Source organism: Dendrobates tinctorius, unplaced genomic scaffold, assembly GCF_039654945.1.
Source record: "Dendrobates tinctorius isolate UK_male_01 unplaced genomic scaffold, ASM3965494v1 ptg000178l, whole genome shotgun sequence".
NCBI lineage: Eukaryota > Metazoa > Chordata > Amphibia > Anura > Dendrobatidae > Dendrobates > Dendrobates tinctorius.
In genome coordinates, this window is record NW_027361845.1 from 5,005,585 (window position 1) to 5,027,680 (window position 22,096).

The 22,096-nt window shown below is 42.8% G+C and overlaps 1 protein-coding gene across 2 annotated transcripts in view; it reads left to right on the forward strand.

Annotated features, from left to right (window-relative positions):
• Window positions 1-221: 221 nt before the first annotated feature.
• Window positions 222-22,096, forward strand: part of LOC141054363 (diacylglycerol O-acyltransferase 2-like) — a 46,688-nt gene continuing 24,813 nt past the window's right edge. Inside the window, exons 1-6 of one of the 2 annotated variants that reach the window (XM_073551688.1) lie at window positions 222-342; window positions 13,928-14,026; window positions 14,430-14,537; window positions 15,355-15,425; window positions 16,208-16,412; window positions 18,406-18,580. In XM_073551688.1, coding sequence (XP_073407789.1) covers window positions 13,954-14,026; window positions 14,430-14,537; window positions 15,355-15,425; window positions 16,208-16,412; window positions 18,406-18,580 — 632 coding nt within the window. In that variant the 5' untranslated portion in view covers window positions 222-342; window positions 13,928-13,953. The remainder of the gene's footprint in view (window positions 343-13,927; window positions 14,027-14,429; window positions 14,538-15,354; window positions 15,426-16,207; window positions 16,413-18,405; window positions 18,581-22,096) is intronic. The other variant, XM_073551689.1, reaches the window with a different exon arrangement.

Genomic DNA, 22,096 nt, shown 5'->3' on the forward strand with positions numbered 1-22,096 from the left:
ATCCACAGAGATAAAGGATCAAATCCCATACTACTGGGTCTTAAAGGGACACTGACCCTAAAAATGGGCAAATCACCGAAGTGAGCGGCCGCTCCATAATAAAACATGGCTGATAACAGAGAAGATTGCATGCAAATAGACAGAAAAGCGAGAGAAACAAAGGGTTAAATCTCAGGGTGTTCCCGGGCACAGTCCTTGTGTTGCATCAGTAACATGAGCAAAGTTCAGAGCATCAGATACTGAAAGCAGATGCTGACACCGCAGGGCGCTACACACACTCAGCGCTGCTGTACATCACGCCATGCAGGACGCAGAGCACCGGGGGCACTGACGCGGGCACAGGTGAGAGGGCGACTGGGCGATACAGAAAGGACGGGGCAACCGGCACCCAGGAGAGAGGAGGCGACAACCGGCACAGGTGGTGTCCGTATATACAGGTGGTAATCACTGTGTACAGGTGATGTCTGTATATACAGGTGGTAATCACTGTGTACAGGTGACGTCTGTATATACAGGTGGTAATCACTGTGTACAGGTGATGTTTGTATATACAGGTGGTAATCACTGTGTACAGGTGACGTCTGTATATACAGGTGGTAATCACTGTGTACAGGTGATGTCTGTATGTACAGGTGGTAATCACTGTGTACAGGTGATGTTTGTATATACAGGTGGTAATCACTGTGTACAGGTGACGTCTGTATATACAGGTGGTAATCACTGTGTACAGGTGATGTTTGTATATACAGGTGGTAATCACTGTGTACAGGTGATGTCTGTATATACAGGTGGTAATCACTGTGTACAGGTGACGTCTGTATATACAGGTGGTAATCACTGTGTACAGGTGACGTCTGTATATACAGGTGGTAATCACTGTGTACAGGTGATGTTTGTATATACAGGTGGTAATCACTGTGTACAGGTGACGTCTGTATCTACAGGTGGTAATCACTGTGTACAGGTGGTGTCTGTATATACAGGTGGTAATCACTGTGTACAGGTGATGTTTGTATATACAGGTGGTAATCACTGTGTACAGGTGATGTTTGTATATACAGGTGGTAATCACTGTGTACAGGTGACGTCTGTATATACAGGTGGTAATCACTGTGTACAGGTGACGTCTGTATATACAGGTGGTAATCACTGTGTACAGGTGACGTCTGTATATACAGGTGGTAATCACTGTGTACAGGTGATGTCTGTATATACAGGTGGTAATCACTGTGTACAGGTGGTGTCTGTAGATACAGGTGGTAATCACTGTGTACAGGTGATGTTTGTATATACAGGTGGTAATCACTGTGTACAGGTGATGTTTGTATATACAGGTGGTAATCACTGTGTACAGGTGACGTCTGTATATACAGGTGGTAATCACTGTACAGGTGATGTCTGTATATACAGGTGGTAATCACTGTGTACAGGTGGTGTCTGTATATACAGGTGGTAATCACTGTGTACAGGTGATGTCTGTATATACAGGTGGTAATCACTGTGTACAGGTGATGTCTGTATATACAGGTGGTAATCACTGTGTACAGGTGATGTCTGTATATACAGGTGGTAATCACTGTGTACAGGTGACGTCTGTATATACAGGTGGTAATCAAAGTGTACAGGTGACGTCTGTATATACAGGTGGTAATCACTGTGTACAGGTGATGTTTGTATATACAGGTGGTAATCACTGTGTACAGGTGACGTCTGTATATACAGGTGGTAATCACTGTGTACAGGTGGTGTCTGTATATACAGGTGGTAATCACTGTGTACAGGTGATGTCTGTATATACAGCTGGTAATCACTGTGTACAGGTGATGTCTGTATATACAGGTGGTAATCACTGTGTACAGGTGATGTCTGTATATACAGGTGGTAATCACTGTGTACAGGTGACGTCTGTATATACAGGTGGTAATCACTGTGTACAGGTGATGTCTGTATATACAGGTGGTAATCACTGTGTACAGGTGGTGTCTGTATATACAGGTGGTAATCACTGTGTACAGGTGATGTTTGTATATACAGGTGGTAATCACTGTGTACAGGTGGTGTCTGTATATACAGGTGGTAATCACTGTGTACAGGTGATGTCTGTATATACAGGTGGTAATCACTGTGTACAGGTGACGTTTGTATATACAGGTGGTAATCACTGTGTACAGGTGACGTCTGTATATACAGGTGGTAATCACTGTGTACAGGTGATGTCTGTATATACAGGTGGTAATCACTGTGTACAGGTGGTGTCTGTATATACAGGTGGTAATCACTGTGTACAGGTGATGTCTGTATATACAGGTGGTAATCACTGTGTACAGGTGACGTCTGTATATACAGGTGGTAATCAAAGTGTACAGGTGACGTCTGTATATACAGGTGGTAATCACTGTGTACAGGTGATGTCTGTACATACAGGTGGTAATCACTGTGTACAGGTGATGTCTGTATGTACAGGTGGTAATCACTGTGTACAGGTGATGTCTGTATATACAGGTGGTAATCACTGTGTACAGGTGACGTCTGTATATACAGGTGGTAATCACTGTGTACAGGTGGTAATCACTGTGTACAGGTGGTGTCTGTATATACAGGTGATAATCACTGTGTACAGGTGATGTCTGTATATACAGGTGGTAATCACTGTGAACAGGTGATGACTGTATATACAGGTGGTAATCACTGTGTACAGGTGATGTCTGTATATACAGGTGGTAATCACTGTGTACAGGTGGTGTCTGTATATACAGGTGGTAATCACTGTGTACAGGTGATGTCTGTATATACAGGTGGTAATCACTGTGTACAGGTGGTGTCTGTATATACAGGTGGTAATCACTGTGTACAGGTGGTGTCTGTATATACAGGTGGTAATCACTGTGTACAGGTGACGACTGTATATACAGGTGGTAATCACTGTGTACAGGAGATGTCTGTATATACAGGTGGTAATCACTGTGTACAGGTGATGTTTGTATATACAGGTGGTAATCACTGTGTACAGGTGGTGTCTGTATATACAGGTGGTAATCACTATGTACAGGTGATGTCTGTATATCCAGGTGGTAATCACTGTGTACAGGTGGTGTCTGTATATACAGGTGGTAATCACTGTGTACAGGTGGTGTCTGTATAGACAGGTGGTAATCACTGTGTACAGGTGATGTCTGTATATACAGGTGGTAATCACTGTGTACAGGTGATGTCTGTATATACAGGTGGTAATCACTGTGTACAGGTGGTGTCTGTATATACAGGTGGTAATCACTGTGTACAGGTGGTGTCTGTATATACAAGTGGTAATCACTGTGTACAGGTGGTGTCTGTATATACAGGTGGTAATCACTGTGTACAGGTGACGTCTGTATATACAGGTGGTAATCACTGTGTACAGGTGATGTCTGTATATACAGGTGGTAATCACTGTGTACAGGTGATGTCTGTATATACAGCTGGTAATCACTGTGTACAGGTGATGTCTGTATATACAGGTGGTAATCACTGTGTACAGGTGACGTCTGTATATACAGGTGGTAATCACTGTGTACAGGTGATGTCTGTATATACAGGTGGTAATCACTGTGTACAGGTGGTGTCTGTATATACAGGTGGTAATCACTGTGTACAGGTGATGTTTGTATATACAGGTGGTAATCACTGTGAACAGGTGATGTTTGTATATACAGGTGGTAATCACTGTGTACAGGTGACGTCTGTATATACAGGTGGTAATCACTGTACAGGTGATGTCTGTATATACAGGTGGTAATCACTGTGTACAGGTGGTGTCTGTATATACAGGTGGTAATCACTGTGTACAGGTGATGTCTGTATATACAGGTGGTAATCACTGTGTACAGGTGATGTCTGTATATACAGGTGGTAATCACTGTGTACAGGTGATGTCTGTATATACAGGTGGTAATCACTGTGTACAGGTGACGTCTGTATATACAGGTGGTAATCAAAGTGTACAGGTGACGTCTGTATATACAGGTGGTAATCACTGTGTACAGGTGATGTTTGTATATACAGGTGGTAATCACTGTGTACAGGTGACGTCTGTATATACAGGTGGTAATCACTGTGTACAGGTGGTGTCTGTATATACAGGTGGTAATCACTGTGTACAGGTGATGTCTGTATATACAGCTGGTAATCACTGTGTACAGGTGATGTCTGTATATACAGGTGGTAATCACTGTGTACAGGTGATGTCTGTATATACAGGTGGTAATCACTGTGTACAGGTGGTGTCTGTATATACAGGTGGTAATCACTGTGTACAGGTGATGTTTGTATATACAGGTGGTAATCACTGTGTACAGGTGATGTTTGTATATACAGGTGGTAATCACTGTGTACAGGTGACGTCTGTATATACAGGTGGTAATCACTGTGTACAGGTGATGTCTGTATATACAGGTGGTAATCACTGTGTACAGGTGGTGTCTGTATATACAAGTGGTAATCACTGTGTACAGGTGGTGTCTGTATATACAAGTGGTAATCACTGTGTACAGGTGGTGTCTGTATATACAGATGGTAATCACTGTGTACAGGTGATGTCTGTATATACAGGTGGTAATCACTGTGTACAGGTGATGTCTGTATGTACAGGTGGTAATCACTGTGTACAGGTGATGTCTGTATATACAGGTGGCAATCACTGTGTACAGGTGATGTCTGTATGTACAGGTGGCAATCACTGTGTACAGGTGATGTCTGTATATACAGGTGGTAATCACTGTGTACAGGTGATGACTGTATATACAGGTGGTAATCACTGTGTACAGGAGATGTCTGCATATACAGGTGGTAATCACTGTGTACAGGTGATGTCTGTATATACAGGTGGTAATCACTGTGTACAGGTGGTGTCTGTATATACAGGTGGTAATCACTGTGTACAGGTGGTGTCTGTATATACAGGTGGTAATCACTGTGTACAGGTGATGTCTGTATATACAGGTGGTAATCACTGTGTACAGGTGGTGTCTGTATATACAGGTGGTAATCACTGTGTACAGGTGGTGTCTGTATATACAGGTGGTAATCACTGTGTACAGGTGATGTCTGTATATACAGGTGGTAATCACTGTGTACAGGTGATGTCTGTATGTACAGGTGGTAATCACTGTGTACAGGTGATGTCTGTATATACAGGTGGTAATCACTGTGTACAGGAGATGTCTGTATATACAGGTGGTAATCACTGTGTACAGGTGGTGTCTGTATAGACAGGTGGTAATCACTGTGTACAGGAGATGTCTGTATATACAGGTGGTAATCACTGTGTACATGAGATGTCTGTATATACAGGTGGTAATCACTGTGTACAGGTGATGTCTGTATATACAGGTGGTAATCACTGTGTACAGGTGACTTCTGTATATACAGGTGGTAATCACTGTGTACAGGTGATGTTTGTATATACAGGTGGTAATCACTGTGTACAGGTAATGTCTGTATATACAGGTGGTAATCACTGTACAGGTGATGTCTGTATATACAGGTGGTAATCACGGTGTGCATGTGATGTCTGTATATACAGATGGTAATCACTGTGTACATGAGATGTCTGTATATACAGGTGGTAATCACTGTGTACAGGTGATGTTTGTATATACAGGTGGTAATCACTGTGTACAGGTAATGTCTGTATATACAGGTGGTAATCACTGTACAGGTGATGTCTGTATATACAGGTGGTAATCACGGTGTGCATGTGATGTCTGTATATACAGGTGGTAATCACTGTGTACATGAGATGTCTGTATATACAGGTGGTAATCACTGTGTACAGGTGACTTCTGTATATACAGGTGGTAATCACTGTACAGGTGATGTCTGTATATACAGGTGGTAATCACTGTGTACAGGTAATGTCTGTATATACAGGTGGTAATCACTGTACAGGTGATGTCGGTATATACAGGTGGTAATCACGGTGTGCATGTGATGTCTGTATATACAGGTGGTAATCACTGTGTACAGGTGATGTCTGTATATACAGGTGGTAATCACTGTGTACAGGTGATGTCTGTATATACAGGTGGTAATCACTGTGTACAGGTGATGTCTGTATATTCAGGTGGTAATCACTGTGTACAGGTGATGTCTGTATATACAGGTGATAATCACTGTACAGGTGATGTCTGTATATTCAGGTGGTAATCACTGTGTATAGGTGATGTCTGTATATTCAGGTGGTAATCACTGTGTACAGGTGATGTCTGTATATACAGGTGATAATCACTGTACAGGTGATGTCTGTATATTCAGGTGGTAATCACTGTGTACAGGTGATGTCTGTATATTCAGGTGGTAATCACTGTGTACAGGTGATGTCTGTATATACAGGTGATAATCACTGTGTATAGGTGATGTCTGTATATACAGGTGGTAATCACTGTGTACAGGTGGTGTCTGTATATACAGGTGATAATCACTGTGTACAGGTGATGTCTGTATATACAGGTGGTAATCACTGTGTACAGGTGATGTCTGTATATACAGGTGGTAATCACTGTGTACAGGTGATGTCTGTATATACAGGTGATAATCACTGTGTACAGGTGATGTCTGTATATACAGGTGATAATCACTGTACAGGTGATGTCTGTATATACAGGTGGTAATCACTGTGTACAGGTGATGTCTGTATATACAGGTGGTAATCACTGTGTACAGGTGATGTCTGTATATTCAGGTGGTAATCACTGTGTACAGGTGACGTCTGTATATACAGGTGGTAATCACTGTGTACAGGTGATGTCTGTATATACAGGTGATAATCACTGTGTACAGGTGATGTCTGTATATACAGGTGATAATCACTGTGTACAGGTGATGTCTGTATATACAGGTGGTAATCACTGTGTACAGGTGATGTCTGTATATACAGGTGATAATCACTGTGTACAGGTGATGTCTGTATATACAGGTGGTAATCACTGTGTACAGGTGATGTCTGTATATACAGGTGATAATCACTGTGTACAGGTGATGTCTGTATATACAGGTGATAATCACTGTGTACAGGTGACGTCTGTATATACAGGTGGTAATCACTGTGTACAGGTGATGTCTGTATATACAGGTGGTAATCACTGTGTACAGGTGATGTCTGTATATACAGGTGGTAATCACTGTGTACAGGTGATGTCTGTATATACAGGTGATAATCACTGTGTACAGGTGACGTCTGTATATACAGGTGGTAATCACTGTGTACAGGTGATGTCTGTATATACAGGTGGTAATCACTGTGTACAGGTGATGTCTGTATATACAGGTGATAATCACTGTGTACAGGTGACGTCTGTATATACAGGTGGTAATCACTGTGTACAGGTGATGTCTGTATATACAGGTGATAATCACTGTGTACAGGTGGTGTCTGTATATACAGGTGGTAATCACTGTGTACAGGTGATGTCTGTATATACAGGTGATAATCACTGTGTACAGGTGGTGTCTGTATATACAGGTGGTAATCACTGTGTACAGGTGATGTCTGTATATACAGGTGGTAATCACTGTGTACAGGTGGTGTCTGTATATACAGGTGATAATCAGTGTGTACAGGTGATGTCTGTATATACAGGTGATAATCACTGTGTACAGGTGATGTCTGTATATTCAGGTGGTAATCACTGTGTACAGGAGATGTCTGTATATACAGGTGGTAATCACTGTGTACAGGAGATGTCTGTATATACAGGTGGTAATCACTGTGTACAGGTGGTGTCTGTATATACAGGTGGTAATCACTGTGTACAGGTGATGTCTGTATATTCAGGTGGTAATCACTGTGTACAGGAGTTGTCTGTATATACAGGTGGTAATCACTGTGTACAGGAGATGTCTGTATATACAGGTGGTAATCACTGTGTACAGGTGGTGTCTGTATATACAGGTGGTAATCACTGTGTACAGGTGATGTCTGTATATACAGGTGGTAATCACTGTGTACAGGTGATGTCTGTATATACAGGTGGTAATCACTGTGTACAGGTGATGTCTGTATATACAGGTGGTAATCACTGTGTACAGGTGATGTCTGTATATACAGGTGGTAATCACTGTGTACAGGTGATGTCTGTATATACAGGTGGTAATCACTGTGTACAGGTGACGTCTGTATATTCAGGTGGTAATCACTGTGTACAGGTGACGTCTGTATATTCAGGTGGTAATCACTGTGTACAGGTGACGTCTGTATATACAGGTGGTAATCACTGTGTACAGGTGACGTCTGTATATACAGGTGATAATCACTGTGTACAGGTGGTGTCTGTATATACAGGTGGTAATCACTGTGTACAGGTGATGTCTGTATATACAGGTGGTAATCACTGTGTACAGGTGATGTCTGTATATACAGGTGGTAATCACTGTGTACAGGTGGTGTCCGTATATACAGGTGGTAATCACTGTGTACATGTGATGTCTGTATATACAGGTGGTAATCACTGTGTACAGGTGATGTCTGTATATACAGGTGGTAATCACTGTGTACAGGTGATGTCTGTATATACAGGTGGTAATCACTGTGTACAGGTGATGTCTGTATATACAGGTGGTAATCACTGTGTACAGGTGGTGTCCGTATATACAGGTGGTAATCACTGTGTACAGGTGATGTTTGTATATACAGGTGGTAATCACTGTGTACAGGTGACGTCTGTATATACAGGTGGTAATCACTGTGTACAGGTGATGTCTGTATATACAGGTGGTAATCACTGTGTACAGGTGATGTCTGTATATACAGGTGGTAATCACTGTGTACAGGTGATGTCTGTATATACAGGTGGTAATCACTGTGTACAGGTGATGTCTGTATATACAGGTGGTAATCACTGTGTACAGGTGATGTCCGTATATACAGGTGGTAATCACTGTGTACAGGTGATGTCTGTATATACAGGTGGTAATCACTGTGTACAGGTGGTGTCCGTATATACAGGTGGTAATCACTGTGTACAGGTGACGTCTGTATATACAGGTGGTAATCACTGTGTACAGGTGATGTCTGTATATACAGGTGGTAATCACTGTGTACATGTGATGTCTGTATATACAGGTGGTAATCACTGTGTACAGGTGATGTCTGTATATACAGGTGGTAATCACTGTGTACAGGTGACGTCTGTATATACAGGTGGTAATCACTGTGTACAGGTGATGTCTGTATATACAGGTGATAATCACTGTGTACAGGTGACGTCTGTATATACAGGTGGTAATCACTGTGTACAGGTGATGTCTGTATATACAGGTGATAATCACTGTGTACAGGTGACGTCTGTATATACAGGTGGTAATCACTGTGTACAGGTGATGTCTGTATATACAGGTGATAATCACTGTGTACAGGTGATGTCTGTATATACAGGTGGTAATCACTGTGTACAGGTGGTGTCTGTATATACAGGTGGTAATCACTGTGTACAGGTGATGTCTGTATATACAGGTGGTAATCACTGTGTACAGGTGGTGTCCGTATATACAGGTGGTAATCACTGTGTACAGGTGACGTCTGTATATACAGGTGATAATCACTGTGTACAGGTGACGTCTGTATATACAGGTGGTAATCACTGTGTACAGGTGATGTCTGTATATACAGGTGGTAATCACTGTGTACAGGTGGTGTCCGTATATACAGGTGGTAATCACTGTGTACAGGTGATGTCTGTATATACAGGTGATAATCACTGTGTACAGGTGACGTCTGTATATACAGGTGGTAATCACTGTGTACAGGTGATGTCTGTATATACAGGTGGTAATCACTGTGTACAGGTGATGTCTGTATATACAGGTGGTAATCACTGTGTACGGGTGATGTCTGTATATACAGGTGGTAATCACTGTGTACAGGTGATGTCTGTATATACAGGTGGTAATCACTGTGTACAGGTGGTGTCCGTATATACAGGTGGTAATCACTGTGTACAGGTGATGTCTGTATATACAGGTGGTAATCACTGTGTACAGGTGATGTCTGTATATACAGGTGATAATCACTGTGTACAGGTGGTGTCCGTATATACAGGTGGTAATCACTGTGTACATGTGATGTCTGTATATACAGGTGGTAATCACTGTGTACAGGTGATGTCTGTATATACAGGTGATAATCACTGTGTACAGGTGACGTCTGTATATACAGGTGGTAATCACTGTGTACAGGTGATGTCTGTATATACAGGTGGTAATCACTGTGTACAGGTGATGTCTGTATATACAGGTGGTAATCACTGTGTACAGGTGATGTCTGTATATACAGGTGGTAATCACTGTGTACATGTGATGTCTGTATATACAGGTGGTAATCACTGTGTACAGGTGATGTCTGTATATACAGGTGGTAATCACTGTGTACAGGTGATGTCTGTATATACAGGTGGTAATCACTGTGTACAGGTGATTTCTCTATATATAGGTATTGTGTCTAGTATATATAGGTAATGTGCCAAAAGGTGTCTTTTCATGTCCAGGTAGCACAACCAAACCAATATGACATATAAATAATTCATTTTTATCTTACATACTGTTCAGTATTCACTTGTTAGAACTGTAAAATGTAATTGCATCCTCCAAAATATTCCCTTCGAATAATGGGTGAATAGAATAATTTAATAATGGGCTGAATTTTGGTCGAGGTGTATCTCGTGAACATCTGATGAAGTGTAATACCACTGATCTGATCATTAAGTGATATCTAAAAGGGGAAAAGGAATGGACTCGCAGCCATCATCATCTCCCATCAAACCTGGGCCGATGCCATCCCCCACTCATCTTTATGGTCACCATATTCTACGTTTGTCATGCCAAGTGTAGGGATGACAGACTGCCCATGGTTGCAGAGGACCTACGAACACCATAAACTTGCCCTAGATGTACCTACATTGACAGAGAGTGATAGATGGTCAGGTTTTTCAGTCATGAGACCCAGAGCCCATCTAACTACTCTTGGTAGCCACATATAGGAAAGAACACATACCCAAGATCTTCTCTCATCTAAGTATCTTAGACCTCACCTATTTGCGGCTGGTTAGGCTATCTGGCAGCCATCAGAGGATCCCCGTCTTCCTAACATGTGGAGGTTCAAGAGAAGTTCCAAACAAACTTTCTAAAGATCTACAATCCACTTTGGCCTTCACAGTTGTATGAATATACTAAGATTTGGGATAAAGAGCACTGACCTGGGAAGGAAGCTTGGGTGGTTGAGGCCCAAGAGGATTAGTCCCTTAAGGGCTCCCTATGATTTGGTCCTTGGGATATATCCCACCTTCAATGAATAGTTGTATATTTGATAGCAGATGAAAGCAATTACTTATCGTTTCAAGAATGTTCTACAGATTGGTAGAAAACCCAACACCAACCCTACATCCATTGACACATCCAAGAATGACTAACTTTACGAGGGTTTATGTTACTCCTCATTCTGTCATAGAGCAGAAGCGCTATGTCTTCTCATAACAGGGTACCATAGTTATCAAACAGCACCAGATTGGGAGCTTTTTCCATAGAACCCTTTCTTCTATCATTTCAAGTCATACCCATCATTCTTCACCATTATTTCCTATTGAGTCATTTCCTGCTGGCATTACCTACTTCTGAGCATATTCTAGCAACTGAAACCAGTTATGAAAGTGCAAACACTCTAATATATCTGAGGAATTAACGAAAATGGAACCAGTCACTGTCAAAATTAATTTGATTTGAATGGAGTCCTCCATCTGATAGTAACATCCATGTAGGTAGCAGAGTTGGCCAAGTCTATCAACTCTCTGGTTGGATTTTGAGTAGAGTTGAGCGAATTTGTTCGGATTCGGTTGCCAAATCTGAATTTGCCATATTCGTGCCACATTGGTGCCCTATTCATGCCGAATGTATGTTTGATGATCAGTTCTGAACATATTCGGAAACTTCTACTCTCATTGATTCTAATTTAACCCAAGGTGTCATACCTAAATGATCAACACATCAAGTTCAAAAATGAATTAATTATCAGGCAACTCCTTACTAAATGAAACCTACAAAAATCACATGAGTTCAAAAACGCCCAGATTCAAAAAATCCTTGTTATAAATCACACAAAAACCAATTTTTTTGTGCAAAAAATAGTTAAATATCTTTATTAATATTCTCATTAAAACATGTGTAAGTACAAAATGCATGAGTACATAAGGTGGAAGACTTGACAGCAAAACCACTTGAAAAATTGTAATCATAACAGCTAACACCATATAGGCAAAATGGCCGAGAGGCAGTGTCTAGCATCAGTATTAGGGTATAACAGTGCAGGAATATCAGTATATCCTGGAAAAACCTATATGCAGAAGAGTACCTTATTCATACGACATCATAAATAGGAATCATATTAAGTGAGCCGAGGAACAAAGATCCTACAATAAATAGTAAGCCTCGAACCTCCCTAATTACCCAATCTGTTTCCACCATGCCTAGCGGTCATACCACATGTCTAGATGCAAAAGACTAAAATTTCTTACCCATGTGGGAATTTCAAGTGGCGCTGGCTCTTCCCCGACGCGTTTCGCTCAAAGGGCTTCCTCAGGGGGCTGTGTGACATTTAAGGACCGATTTTACCTACAACAGCGAGGCACTGCAATGGGTGCGGCCTGTGCACCGTCATACGCAAACCTCTTTTTGGGGTATGGGAGCGTGAGGTTTTCGGTGGCGGTGCGCTGGCCACATCCCATGCGCAGTGCTGGTATAGGTTTATCGATGATGTTTTTTTGATTTGGCTGGGTCCCGAGATTGCCCTCCTGGACTTCATCCGTGCACTTAATCAGAATATGTATAACATCAGACTAACACATAAAATCAACGCTAGAAATATTGACTTTTTGGATATCAAGGTCATGGTAGATGGGGAGGGCAGAATTCAGACAGACATCTTTCGTAAAGACACCGCGGTTACTGCTTTATTGCATGCAACCTCTGCCCATACTCCATCAACCATTCGAGCAATTCCCACCGGACAATTTTTACGGATGAGGAGGGTGTGTTCTACGGATGCGGCCTTTGAGGGTCAGTCTCGTGACCTTAGCTCCAGGTTTGGGTGATTAGGGAGGTTCGAGGCTTACTATTTATTGTAGGATCTTTGTTCGTCAGCTCACTTAATATGATTCCTATTTATGATGTCGTATGAATAAGGTACTCTTTTGCATATAGGTTTTTCCAGGATATACTGATATTCCTGCACTGTTATACCCTAATACTGATGCTAGACACTGCCTCTCGGCCATTTTGCCTATATGGTGTTAGCTGTTATGATTACAATTTTTCAAGTGGTTTTGCTGTCAAGTCTTCCACCTTATGTACTCATGCATTTTGTACTTACACATGTTTTTATGAGAATATTAATAAAGATATTTAACTATTTTTTGCACAAAAAAATTGTTTTTTGTGAGATTTATACCAAGGATTTTTTGAATCTGGGCGTTTTTGAACTCATGTGATTTTTGTAGGTCTCATTGATTCTAATGACGTTCGGTTGTGTTCGAATATTGCAAAACCAATATTCGCTGCCGATCTTATTCGGAACAAAACGAATCCGAACAAAGTTGCTCAACTTTAGTCTTGAGTCTATGTAGATCTCAAGCTGCATACTATCTTCTAAATACGATACACAACGCTCAATTCCCTTGACTCCAATAATTATATGGTTGAAGGGAAAATATCAGTTCAAGACTGATTGCAAGCCTCACCTACGGCAGCCCAAGTTGGGTTACAAATGCCAACGATAAAGCATTGACAGTCTAAAGGGCGGGAGGAAGGGGTATTGAGCATGGACATGGAGACCATTATTCCTGAGATCCATGGCTGACCCATCTTCCTAAATATGGGCAACTAATGTTATGGCTTGTGCTTCCATCAGCAGGTCACACAAGTACGAGGCTCAAGATGGATGACTCTGTGAGAAAGCATGTCCTTTCCATTAGCGTTTTTCAGTGGGTGTTGACATTTCTTCTGATGGGTGAGTGAAAGGAAAATTATAGTTAATAACACTGTGTTTTTGAGTCTGGAAAGTCAACTGGGCACGACAACAGTCAAACCCAAACACGAGCCCAGACTGATCTGTACATACATTGTATACATGGATTATTGTGAGGTGCGGAAACGAGACCCAATAAGCCTCTGTTCCGTAGAACGCTATGCTTTCTAGACTTCAATCTCTCCAGAGGTTGGTGGTTCTGTGGGATCTACGTCTCCGCTAACGCCTCAAATTATGGCAATGGAAAAGTAATTGCACCCTACAAGATCAGCACACTCCTCCACAGCTATGGTCCAATTTTCCAGGATCTTTTTCGATAGTAGATGAAATGTACAGATACTGTCATGCCACATTATTTTTACAAATGTATTTTGTCTCCTTTCAGGGACATTTTTCACCATCTTCTTAGTGTACTTGTTGTTCACCTCCTTCTGGATAATACCTGTGGTGTATTTCTTTTGGCTGCTAATCGATTGGGACACTCCAGTGAAAGGTATGGACTTATTAAACTTTACAACCTGGACTGAATTTTTACAAATCTCACATGAAAAAAGCATCTTAGGAAAGAATAAGAAAAAAAAAAAAAATTAACGGGATCATCAATAATTCCTCAAAGTGGAATTGTGGGAATAAGAATGATCCAAATTTTATCGTAAACCTGTCCAAATGATCAACGCTTCAATAGCTTCATGGGTTTCTGGAATCATCACTAAACTCTACGCTGGGACGCAACAGTCTTATATCACCACAGAACATAGGAAGCCATAGGAATGTGTCATGTGATCGCCAATGTTTTTGCTAGATCCAGTGTTGCACTTGGGCTCCTTAGGCCTCCAGAGATGATAATGAGGACCTAACATCCATCCAAACAGAACATGTGCATAGACATTGTAAATTCACCAATAGGTTACTGTATATGTGATCATATCATACGAAGTAGATCCTAGAAGTGAGTGACTGATGCCAAAGACACCTCCAAATTGAGTTGTCTTCTGCTGGACCTTTGAGGTTCATTATCATGTCAGTGCCACCGGAGGATCCTCTGTAATTTTAATGTGCACGTTCATAGAATCATAGAATGGTAGAGTTGGAAGGGACCTCCTGGGCCATCTGGTCCAACCCCCTGCTCAAAGCAGGATTCGCTAAATCATCCCATCAATCTCGATCACATCCAGCATTGAGACAAACTTTTTTTGGCATGTTCTTAGGATGACCAGACGCAGTCGTATGATCATCATTGTCCCAAATTGTGATTTTAAGTTTCTGTCCATTTGATTCACTTCTCTATTCTACATGGTCTTTCCTGACAGGTGGTCGTAGAATAGAATGGGTGAGGAGATGGACAATCTGGAAACATTTCAGAGATTACTTCCCCATAAAGGTAACCTCAACACTAAAAACAATGCAGTAAATCTAATATTTTCTATATAATTTTGGTATATTTAAAGTATTATATAACATCATTAGATGTCGCCAAGAAGGCATCTCCTCTTGGTGAGGAAGGAGTTTCTCCATAATGTCCTGTCTTCTCTTCTGTTTTGTTCATGATATTGGTGATTGCCTTTATCCATTTCGTAGGGGAGTCTCCCTCTTTCACCTGTGCCTTCATCTCTTCTGATCAGGATCATCTTTCTCGATGAGTTGGGTCTTCTTGTTCTGCTGTACATCCAAAATTAAGAGCGAACTTCATTCTGTCCGTATGTGTTTCGAGCTAAATTTAACATCAATTTTCATTTCCAGTTTTGTGTTTTTTAATTCTCCTGTTATCTGATCTCAAAACTTTTTCAAGGGCAAAAATAATCTCTTTACCCAATACAGACCGGGTGCCAATCAGTCGATGATGGCAGAGAAGGCCGATATGGGCTGCCATTATTTTTGTGCATTGACCAGTTGGTCGGTCCAAGTCAACTCTTGATCCAATCAATACTGGCAAAATTAGGAGAAGCCGTGGCTGAGCTATCCTTTGTCCAGGCCAAAGATTGCCTTTGATGTTCTAGCCCTTTATCTACCATTGCAAAAGCAAATATGCTTTTTGCCACTCCGTCTGCCACCCATCCCACACTGGCATCACCCCTGTGACTAGACAACAGTTTCTTGTATTATGTTTTAACTTATTGGCTCATTTATCCTTTTATGGCACTTTGTGTTTTTATACCCAAACAGCTCGTTCAGGCGGCTCCGCTCAGTCCCGATAGGAACTACGTGCTGGGGTGTCACCCCCATGGAATCTTTTCAGCTTCATCCTTCTGTAACTTTGCTACTGAGGCCACCGGTTTCTCTGAGATGTATCCGGGGGTCCGTCCATGGCTGGCTGTTCTGGCCGGGCTCTTCAGGATGCCTATATACCGTGACTACATCATGTCGGCAGGTGAGAAGACTGGAGGTGACAAGAACTCAATCTACCAGCCCTGTATGGCTCCAGTGGCTCTCTGTAGCATTTTTCAACTGTGTTTTTGCACTGAAAGTGGATCCGTCACTTTAGCGTTTATATCATAAATGAATAGCGCACATGTAAATAGCAAACTGTGTAATAAATCTCATCAGGAGATCAGCTGCTGTCTCCTGCTGGAGGGAGAGGAGAGGAAAGAAAGGAAGGAGAAAATGGAGAGGAGAGGAAAGAAAGTGGAGGAGAGAGAGTAGAGGAGACAAAGGAGAGGAAGGAAAAGAGAGGAGAGAGAGGAGCGAAGAGACAGGAAAGGAGAGAGAGAGGAAAGTAGAGGAGAGAAAGGAGAGGAGCGAAAGGAGAAAAGAGAAAGGAAAGGAAAAGAGACTAGAGGAAGGAAAGGAGAGGAGAGACAGGAAAGGAGAGGAGAGACAGGAAAGGAAAGGAGAGAAAGGAAAAGAGAGGAGAGGAAGGAAAAGAGAGGAGAGGAAAGATAAGATAGGAGAGGAAGGAAAGGAGAGGAGAGGAAGGAGTGGAGAGGAAGGTAAGGAAAGGCAGGAGAAGAGAGGAAGGAAAGGAGAGAAAGGAAACGAGAGGAGAAAGGAAAGAAAATGAGAGGAGAGGAAGGAAATGAAAGGAAGGAGAAGATAGGAGAGAAAGGAAACAAGAGAAGAGAAAGGAAACAGGAGAGGAAAGAAAGGAAAGCAAATGAGAGGAGAGGTGAGGAAGGAAAGGTTAGAAAGGAAAGGAAGGAAAGATGAGGAGAGAAAAGAAAGGAAGGAAAGGAGAGAATGGAAATGAGAGAAGAGGAAGGAAAGGAGAGGAGCAAGAGTCAGATACAGACATAGAGGGGAAGAGCTAGAGACAGACAGAGGAGGAGGAGCTAGAGGCAGGCAGAAACACATAAGGGGAGGAGCTAGAGGCAGACATAGGGGAGGTGCTAGAGACAGATACAGGCATAAGAAAGGAGCTAGAGGCAGATACAGAGGGGGATGAGCTAGAGACAGACACAGTCATAGAGGAGGAGGTGCTAGAGGCAGATACAGACATAGAGGGGGAGGTACTAGAGGCCGATACAGACATAGAGGGGGAGGTGCTAGAGGCAGATACAGATATAGAGGGGAGGAGCTAGAGGCAGATACAGACATAGAGGGGGAGGTGCTAGAGGCAGATATAGACATAGAGGGGGAGGTGCTAGAGGCTGATACAGACAGAGGGGGAGGTGCTAGAGGCAGATACAGACATAGAAGGGGAGGTGCTAGAGGCTGATACAGACAGAGGGGGAGGTGCTAGAAGCAGATACAGACATAGAGGGGGAGGTGCTAGATGCAGATACAGGCATAGGTGGGGAGGAGATAGACACAGATACAGATATAGAGAGGGGTAGGAGCAAGGGGCAGACAGAGAGGGAGAGGAGCTAAAGGCAGACACAAACAGAGGGGGAGGAGCTAGAGGAGACATACATGGGGAGGAGCTAGAGGAGACACATACAGAGGAGGAGGAGCTAGAGGCAGGTACAGATGGTCCACTGCAAGTTCACCTGAACTGATGATTACAGTTCTCCCTATCATCTCCTAGCTCAGTAATAGCAAAGTCAGTGTTTTCACTAAAAATGCATTTTACCAGTGAAATGAGAATTTTGAATATGAACGATCCATCCAGAAGGAGAAAGCAGACTCATCTGATAAGGTATGTTACTAATTCTCTTATTTTCATATGCACTATTGATTTGTGGAATGAATACGGTACATAAAATTATGGTTTCTCTTTGTGTAATGAAGTCCCATGATTGAACACCAGATGGCGATCTAGAGCTTTCCCTCTCTATTGCTGCACGGTGTAACTTGTGCACTATTCTAGGCAGGACTGGCATATACCACAGTGCACTTATACATCACACATAGTCTATGTCAGTCCTTGTTTAATAAGTATGCCATCACTCTCGTTCTCCATTCTCTGCCTCTCCTTTCTCACCTAGGAACTATCCCTGTAAGTAAAGACAGCCTTCGCTACCTGCTGTCCCGCTGTGGCTCTGGAAACGCCGTCTTCATCGTGGTCGGAGGGGCGGCCGAGTCCCTGCAGAGCAGTCCAGGGGAGCATATCGTGACTCTGAGCAACCGGAAGGGCTTTGTAAGACTTGCCTTGGAAACTGGGTAGGTCCAAAGAAGATTTCCAGTGCATGCCGTCTTCGGTAGCGGATGGCCAAAGATACAGAAACAACACCACTATAAGTAATAGAGTAAAAAAATATAATATCGTTAAAGGGGTAGTAGACCACTTTGGAAATCCCTTATTGTCTGCAGTGTTCCTCAGTGATCAGCTGATCGCATGGTTTCCTGCTGCAGGGGTGAGGAGGCTGCAGGCACGTAGGGTGCAGTAATGGACCGTAAAGGGTGAAAGGGGTTTATTATACAGAAGACAGTCCACGCAGGGAGAAAACAGAGGGATAATATTCCCTAATACAGCAACATGGGGATAACTTAAGGAACAAGTAACGCCGGCGATACAATAAAGTATAACTTATCACTCAGGCGGCAGTCACGGTTGGACTTCTGTCTGTGAGTGGTGCTGCCTAGATTGTGTCGCAGTGAGGGTCTGTCACAATCCGGAGGTAAATGATGTAGCGTCTTTTGATGTTGGCGGTGTCCTCCCGCGGTCCTGACGATGGCGGTGAATCCTGGGGATCCTGATGCGGGTTTTGGGTCCAGCAGATGAGGTGATGAAGAGGGATACGTCCTTATCCTCAGCGGTGAGTGTCCCAACCCTACGGAGATTTGCAGCACTGCCCAAGCACAGTTTACAATGGGCAGCCCGGCTCGCTGTGCCGAATCGACACACGCCTAAGTCCCGTTGACAGACCTTGTCTCTCACGGTCAGTACTGTCAGCGGGGGCGGCTGTGGCAGCGGTGTCGACGGTGTCAGCGGGGGTAGTGATGTCAGCTGGGACAGCGGTGTCTGAGCGGTACTCAGTCGACGGTCTCCTGTCAAAGCGCTCTGCCGTCCCAGGCTCTGCTCAGACGCCTCTCAGCTGATTTTACCTCACAGGCGTCCCGCGCGCCCAAAGTTCCCATGTCTGGTCACTCGCGCACTCCAGCTCTGTCCGGTTAGCCACGCACTCTTTTCTCAAACACAGAGTACGGTCTGGAGTCTCAAGCTTTCTACCCCGCAATATAGGTGACAATATAGAGAGTGACATAGCTAACAAGCCAGTTGGTAAGGAGACTTATAGGCCATGCAAAGCTCCTTTGGGAAACTCAATCTGCAAATTGTCTCTTCAGAAAAGGAGAGGACTTGAACTCTAACACCACCTTCTGGAATCAGCGATCCTAATAGTCAATATTGACCCTTTAACGAGCCTTGTCCCATGACTTAGGATGAAAGGCAAACCAGAATCTCAATTTGCAGAGTGTTTCGGGGTGTTTGATCCTCCTCAGTGCAATGCAAGAGCTCTGATTTGCCTGAACGTGAGATGTCTGCCTGGAGTCTAAGGGGTAACATCTCTCTTTGAGGAGAGTGGCATGCCTGACATGTCAGTGTGAGGAGACTTATAGGCCATGCAAAACTCCTCTGGGAAATTAAATTATGCAATTAGTCTTTTCAGAGTGTAAAAGGACTTGAGTTCAGACACCACTTTTTGGAAGTAGCAATTCTAATAGTCAATGACGATCCTTTAACGAGGCTTGCCACATAACTTAAGGTAAAAGCAAAAGCAGAATCTTCATTTGCAGACACGTGATTCGGGGCATTTGCCACTCATCAGTGCCAAGCAAAAGGTCTGATTTGGCTGTATGAAAGGTCTCTGACTGAGGTCTAGGGGGTGACGTTTCTATTTGTGGAGAGTGACATCCTAGTGTAAGGAGACTTATAGACCATGCAATTCTCTTCTAGGAAATTAAATTATGCAAATAGCCTCTTCAGAGAGGAAGAGAACTCTGACACCACCTTTTGGAAGTAGCAATCCTAAAAGTCAATAACGACACTTTAACGAGCCTTGCCATATGACTTTTGGAGAAATGTCAAACCAGAATTTCTATTTGAAGATATGTGTTTCGGGGTATTTGCTCCTCTTCAGTGCAAAGCAAGAGGTCTGATTTGACTATATGAGAGGCCTCTGACTGGGGTCTAAGAAGTAACATCTCTCCTATAAGCCTCCTTACGCTGGCATGTCAGGCAAGGCGAGCCCTTACCCCTTAGACCTGAGTTCTTCTAGGCACTAGTCACTTGCACACAGTTTTTGGAGGCGCGCAGTAAGAAGAGATCTGACCACAATTTTTTTTTCTTAGTTAAATGTCCTTAATTTCTTAATTTTTTCTAAATTGAGTTTCATAAAAAATGTTGCATCGTTTGTCTTCTATAGTCTCTATTGATGGCTGCAGAATGAGTTAACTCAGAATCCTTCAGCGAGTTTGTAACTCTTTTATCTGTCTTTTTCTGGTTATCTTTCAGCTGATATATGACCACATCTAAGTAGAACATGCAGGGAAACAAAGAGCCTGAAAAGCAAAATGGTGCAACATTTTTAATTAAAAAAAAAATTTGCAAAAGTGACTTAAATACAAGGCAGTAAAGAAAAACAAATATTGTCCCGGGCAGTGGACATCCCCTTTAGGCTATGGGCCCACGTAGCGTTTTTCATGCGATTTTTTTTTTTCATGAGCAGAAACGCATAACCTTGCTAGGAAAAACGCATGCGGTTTTTAACGCAGTTTTTGACGCGTTTTTCATGCGTTTTTAAGCGATTTTTGACCCCAAATAAAGTTATTTATAAAAAACCCCAAAAAAACCCAATATGAGGTCATTTCTTTTTCCAACCCCTTTTCTCCATTTTGTTTTCGGGCTGATTTCAAAAATGCCTCACGTGCAGGACCAGTGGAGTCTGAGCGAAGAAAACCTGCGGATTTTGCTGCTGACTTTGTTACTGAATCTGCTCCACCACGACGAGCAGGTAACAGAATGTCATGCAATTTTTTGAAATGTGTAATTTTTTATTACATATATGTATTTTTGACTATAAAGTCTATATTCTCTCGTAGGAGGAGGAGGAGGACAAGAATGTGGGTGCATCCGATAGTTCAAGAGCGGGCGGCACAGGGCCACTTCCATCTCCTTTCCCAGGATATACAGAGGTAAGATATATAATGGAAAATCGGTCTATTGGTGGCCGTGTGAACCTAATGGATACTTAAGTTTATTTTTTGTTGTTATGTCACATTTTCATCTGTGTGGTTAATCGTAATTTTTTTTTTTTCACAGTCATCCGGAAAAATTCATACAATTCTGCAGGATCGCAATTGAAGCATTCGATCGGCTACTCGGCCTTCTTTCTCCAGCTTTAGATTATGAGGACACGGTCATGCGACGAGCCATCTCTGCTGTGGAAAGGCTGCTCATCACCGTGCGGTAAGTATATTTTTTTTGGGGGGGTTTGGTAACACATTTGGCCCCCAAAAGACTGTAAGACACACAGCCCCCATCCTGCTGCCAGCCACTGGCCTTTCCACTGCCCCCATACTGCTGCCAGCCACTGGCCCCCCCTCTTTCCACTGCCCCCATACTGCTGCCAGCCACTGGCCTTTCCACTGCCCCCATACTGCTGCCAGCCACTGCCCTTTCCACTGCCAGCCACTGGCCTTTCCACTGCCCCCATAATTCTGCCATCCACTGGCTCC